Consider the following 5953-nt stretch of genomic DNA (forward strand, 5'->3'; position numbering starts at 1 on the left):
CAGTGTTATGACATGTTTATGACAGTGTTATGACAGTCTTATTCACCCCCTTTCAAATAAAGTGTTACCGAAGCAACATTTCAGCAAGATATATAATTCCTTAATATTCATAAAAACGTAGTTTGACTGTTAGATTCTTTTTCCAAATAATTTTCCAATGTTATAAGTTTTAAAATTTGCTAGAGTAACTTGTAAGATTTAGACAAAACTGAGACATTTTCATTACAAACTGGAAATAAAATACTTAAAGATTAATAATTACTCTAACGTCTTGTTAGCTACACTGCAAAAACACAAAATTGTTGTATTTTTCTTCTAATTCCTAGAGCAAATATCTTAGTTGTACCAAGTAACGTTTCAGTAAGATGTACAAGAGTTTAAAAGTCGATAATTTATTAATGTTGATAAAAACGTACCTTTTGCATTTCACTTATAAAATGGAAATATTTCATGTTATAAATGAAATAATCTCAGTGGACTATTACTTTTTCATAAACTTTAAGGACTTATTTACTCAAAACAAGCTCCTCTTTGTTGTTAAAAAGTTAGTTTTGTCTTAAAGTATTCTGAGATATTTTCACTAAAGCTAGATCAAAAATACTTGGTAAGGCTTTGTGTTTTTGCAGTGTAGGTATCATTTAAAGGTCGCTCTGAAGCTTTTTGTATTTAATTTGAGGTTGTCTCTCTAATAAACCGTTTGCATGCTAGCATGAGTTAGCGTTTGAGCGCCAGTCTTTGAAGTTTGAACACCTGCTGTAAACCGACATGACAAGCAGTGATTCATCCTTTTTTTTTTAGTGTTTCAGCAGAAAAAGCCCCGAGCGTGTTTACAGTGCAAACACAAAGAACCAGAGGTCGCCGCCGTGTCAAACCCTAAATGCTGCTTCGCTTTTTTTAACCTCAACACCCAACACCGTCTCGTCCAGATTAACAGATGTTCTTCAGTTTCACAACCATAAAAAAACAAAAAAAAAACAGCTGTTTTTCTTTCAAGTGGAGAAAGTTTTCACGTTTCAGGAGAAAAAAAAAACAAATATTGTGTGTTGTTGAGGGGAGCAGCTTCTGTTTTTTGTGTTGCTGGTTTGCTGCCCTGTAATTTGCAGTCATGACTTCCCTCTTTTGAGATTCTCTCAAACGTAACCAGGCACCACCGCCATGTTTACAACTTGTCAGCGTTTCTTTACAACGGTTATAACTTTGTCTTTTGGCAACTTGGGGTTTGATTTTTCAAAAACAAAACTTTTATCAAGTACTTTCTGTTTATGTGGAAACTTGAGATTCAGGCTTTTCGTGTCTTTTACCAATTGCACTTCCAACTTGCTGTCAAAAACATGATCTGTTTTTTTATCTTTGGGGGAAAATGTGCTGCAAGTGTTAAAGCATTATGCTCCTAAACTGTATTCGCATTAAGCTCTAAAGCTATTAAGTTTATGTGTTTTACTGATCAGATCCATACATAAGAGGATAAGGGCCACCAGAAAAAACTAAACTTTTTTTCTCAGAATTCTGACTTTCATCCTGGAATTCTGCCTTTGATCTCAGAATTCTGACTTTCATCCCGGAATTCTGCCTTTGATCTCAGAATTCTGACTTTCATCCCGGAATTCTGCCTTTGATCTCAGAATTCTGACTTTCATCCCGGAATTCTGCCTTTGATCTCAGAATTCTGACTTTCATCCCGGAATTCTGCCTTTGATCTCAGAATTCAGATTTTTTTTTTCTAAGAATTGACTTTTTTTTTTTATTTAAAAATTCTGAGTTTGATCTCAAAATTCCAACTTTTTTCCCCCCAAATTCTGCCAATTTTCTCAGAATTTTGTCTTTATTTCAGAATTCTAACTTTAATTTTCTAAATGTTTTCATATACGTTTATCTTAAATGTGGTAAAGGGAAAATTGTCGAGCTCTTATCTCTGATTGTTGCATCTATTTTGAATACTCTCTCTAAAAGCTGGTCAGTTTCACAAAATTAAACTTGTCGTAAAAATGTTTCCTTCATGAGACGTTTTCCAGTAAAAATCCACGCTTTTTAAAAAAAAAAAAAATTCCCATTACTGACGTTTCTCCCAGCAGAAACGTCAGCAAGTGGTGAATGATAAAAAAATAAGATGTCAAACGGAGGGAGATGAGCTGCCACACATTTTGAATCCCTGCAGGGAGAATCTGTAGCCACTGTAGATCCGTGAATCGTCCGTTTCTCAAGTATAACTTCCTTTATGAAGACCTGGATCGCTTCTCAACCTCCCTGCCCTCCTTTTATTCACTCAGAAATAGAAACTCGATCGTCCCGTTGTGAGTTTTAAGGGAGGACCAGGCGTGAGTTTGGTAACTAATTATGAAGGAAGCCATTCAGATTATTCAGATGCTTGCTCTGCTCCCCCCTCCAGGCAGCGAAGGGTCTTTTCTGTCCCCAGAGGGTGATGTCAGCGCGGCCCATAGAAAGCGGCCGCCGTGTGCTCAGGGATGAATGCCCCGGCTGAGCACAATGGCCCCAATTTGAATACCACGCGGATACACTCCGGATCGGAGCGGCAACAAAAGAACCAGGGGCCGCTCCCGTCCCGTTTAACCATGCTGTTATTTCTGTAGCCGTGAATTTTGCAACAACCGTTTATGCCTTTTGTTGGCGTTCAAGTGTCTTTGCAGAGTTTTGAAACACTGACCTCTGGATTTTTTTGGGAGCGGATTTTGCTTTGGTGGGTCCAGAAAGTGACGGGCGTTTCGTGTGTTTCTGGATGCAGATCTACACGGACTGGGCCAACCACTACCTAGCCAAGTCGGGACACAAGCGGCTCATCAAGGATCTGCAGACGGACGTCACGGATGGAGTGCTGCTGGCCGAGATCATACAGGTCGTCGGTGAGTTAGCTAATTTAATTACAAAGTTGGATGATTAAAACCAACACCGTTCACGTGGCGACAGGATAAAAATGTGGAGAACGTCGCTGGTTTTAGAAGAAGTGGATGGTTTTGATGGTTTCACCTCACCACGACGGGTTCTTAAAGCCATTGTAGATGGATAGAAAATAAGTGGAAATTGCTGAAAAACACAAAAATCGGTGAGAAAAAACTTTTTTTTGTTGTTGAAAAATTAACAAAGAACAAATTTGGAAAAGCTAATTCTTGAAAAGTAATTTTTTTACTGTAAAAAAAACTTTTCTGAGCTCCAAAAGTTGCAAGAAAAACCTCAACCTCAGCTCAGAAATCGCTAAGATATAAAAGCTGTTTTAGTTGGTAATTCCTTAAAATTGATAAAAGTGATAGTTCCACTGGCAGATTATTTCACTTAAGGAAAAAATGTCTTGTTATAAGTGAAATAATCTGCACTTTTATCAGTATTAAAGTGTTATTGACTTAAAACCAGCTCCTATGTCTTGCTGAAAAGTTAGTTTTAAGTTAATGAAACTAGACAAAAGTCACTTGGTAATAATATTTTGTGTTTGCCAGATGTAAAAACCTGACAGATCTTTCGGTGATTTGCTCAGCTGAGTTAATAATTCAGCCTCCAAGTGATGCGGGACGTCTCCAAAGTTAGTTATCCATCTATACGTTGCCATAGTAACCGCCTGAAGTAGGCTGTGAAAGTTGTTTGCGTCTGTGTCTTCTTGACCTTTGCCCCCGTCAGAGTCGTCGGCGTCATCATCATCATCGGTCTTGTCATTTCGTCCGGCCGCCCTTGCGCTGTCGCTGCGTCCGCTTGACAGACTGGAGGCTGAAACGGGCCGACACCAGCTGACCGAACGCTGACTCAGCGTGTCGGTGACTGTTTCGTCTCCCGGCTCTTCCCCCCCCGCCCCCCATGACCTCTGACCCAGATTTTAAACTTCCCCTTTATCTGAAGACGGCCTCTGTTCCCATAATGTAGCTGCTGAATCACTTTTATTTCAGGTGGATCTGTCTCTGTGCAGCTCTACACTGCAAAACACTAAATCCTACCAAGTAATTTTGGTCTAGTTTCTAACGCAAAATGTGTTAGTGGGCTTGAATTAAAGCAAAGCTGACATTTCAGCAAGATACAGAAGCTTGGTTTAAGTAAATAATTCCTTAATATTGATGAAAAAGTTGTAGTTTAATTGGCAGAAATGTTCATTTTTAACGTGAAAAAGTCTCTTATTATAAGTAAAATAATCTGGCAGTGGAGCTAGTATTTTTTACATCAATATTAAGGAATTATTAAGAACTAAAAATACTAAGATTTTGTGTTTTGGCTGAGAAGGGACAAAAACTTCACAGAAAACTACTAAGTAAATAGAGAAGATAACCATTAGTTTGTTAATTTTTCACATTTGTGTCGTTACATTTGGGTTCCTACTGCTTCTAAAATCAACCAAAGCACTTAAAAAAACACACCCAGACGGTTTTTGTCAATGAGTTTATGTTTTTTGGTGTCTGGAAAACGAGCCATTTCCTAAACCTCTGGAATGTAAAGTCACAAACCGTTACCTAGCAACCCCAGTGGAACCCAGCCGTCGCCTAGCAACCCAAACTGAGTTCCAGAATGTTTGGTCAGCTGGTTTTACCTCTTTATGCGCTGTAATAAGAGTCTTGTTGACTCACAATCCAGAAACCGCTTGGTGTGTTCTCCACTTCTGCTTTTCAAACAAACAGACGTATTTGTTTGCAGCCATTTTTTTTATGTGCGAGTGTAAATGTTGAGATGGGGGGGTGGGGGGGGGGCGTGGCCTACAGCACATTATTTGATCCCACTGACCATATATGGTCAAGGGAACCAATATATTTGGTTTCATTTGGTTGATCAAATATATTGGTAGAACACAATTCATTTGTTTAATGGATTTAAAGTGACAGAGGCCCTGAAACAGCCTAAAATCTCAATTTGATGAACGTTATAGACCGTAGACCGATCCTAACCTGTTCAAAGAAGCCTAATATTCCACCGTTAATAATAAGGGGTTAGCTTTGAAGGACAGATGAAGGTTAGTTGGTTGTTTCTGGTGGTTCTGTGATGGAGCGGCTCTTTTGGCCCCGCTGCGTCTCAGATGCAGAAATCTGTCCTGCTGGCTCAGTTGTCAGCTGTGATCTGACGGCCGTGTCTCAGCTGCTGTGGGCTGGGCCTTTAATGGCTGGGAGTGATCCTTAATACCCCCAACACACACACACACACACACACACACACACACACACGTTAAAAAAAGCGACCCCACACTGCTGGTCAGGGCCTCAGTGGCATCGCTGCCAGATAATGTTTCATGTCCCTCATTCAGGCATCAACCATCCAGGACTCAAACACATTGGAGTCTCCATCCTTTGGATTAAAACTGGATTAATTTACTGAACAAACTCAGATGAGTTTCTAATCTTCACTCTCTTTTCCCTCTTTTTTTTGTCTCTTCTTTAGCCAATGAGAAGATTGATGATATCAATGGGTGTCCCAAAAGCCGTTCTCAGATGGTAAGTGACCTCCAAACTTTGTTTTCTCTGCAAAAACACAATATCTTACCAAGATTTTGTATTTATGGTCTACGTTTTAGTGCAAATATCTCAGTGCACCCTTACAAGTAACTTTTCAGGAACAAATGGACTCTTGCAGCACGAACACACCCCCATCTCCACAATGGAGGGCAGAAACCTGCTTGCCGATACCATTATTGGTTTTAGCTATTTAGTTGTGAATATTACAAACTAAATCTTAAATGTACATTTGAAATATAACAGGACAAAGAACACAGTGCTTTGCTCCTAATTGTCAAGACTACAACAACTGGATAACGAGGGAAAAAGTTTTAATTAAGAAGGAAAATAGAGACGGAGAGGGAAGTAGTTGTAGTTGTGATATGCTAGCTTGACTATGACTATATCAATAGATCAGGTGTTTATATTAGCTAATCTCCTACCGCTCTGTTAGCTTAGCTAATAGCAGCAGGAGCTAATCTCCTACCACTCTGTTAGCTTAGCTAATAGCAGCAGGAGCTAATCTCCCACCGCTCTGTTAG

General features: G+C 39.4%; 1 protein-coding gene across 13 annotated transcripts in view; it reads left to right on the top strand.

Moving 5' to 3' along the window:
• nav2a (neuron navigator 2a) overlaps positions 1-5953 on the top strand; it is a 131037-nt gene that overhangs the window by 29381 nt on the left and 95703 nt on the right. For all 13 annotated transcript variants that reach the window (XM_008405957.2, XM_008405960.2, XM_017304057.1 and 10 more), the window contains exons 2-3: positions 2741-2858; positions 5359-5411. In XM_008405957.2, coding sequence (XP_008404179.1) covers positions 2741-2858; positions 5359-5411 — 171 coding nt within the window. The remainder of the gene's footprint in view (positions 1-2740; positions 2859-5358; positions 5412-5953) is intronic.

This window comes from Poecilia reticulata, linkage group LG3 (genome assembly GCF_000633615.1).
Source record: "Poecilia reticulata strain Guanapo linkage group LG3, Guppy_female_1.0+MT, whole genome shotgun sequence".
Classification (NCBI taxonomy): domain Eukaryota; kingdom Metazoa; phylum Chordata; class Actinopteri; order Cyprinodontiformes; family Poeciliidae; genus Poecilia; species Poecilia reticulata.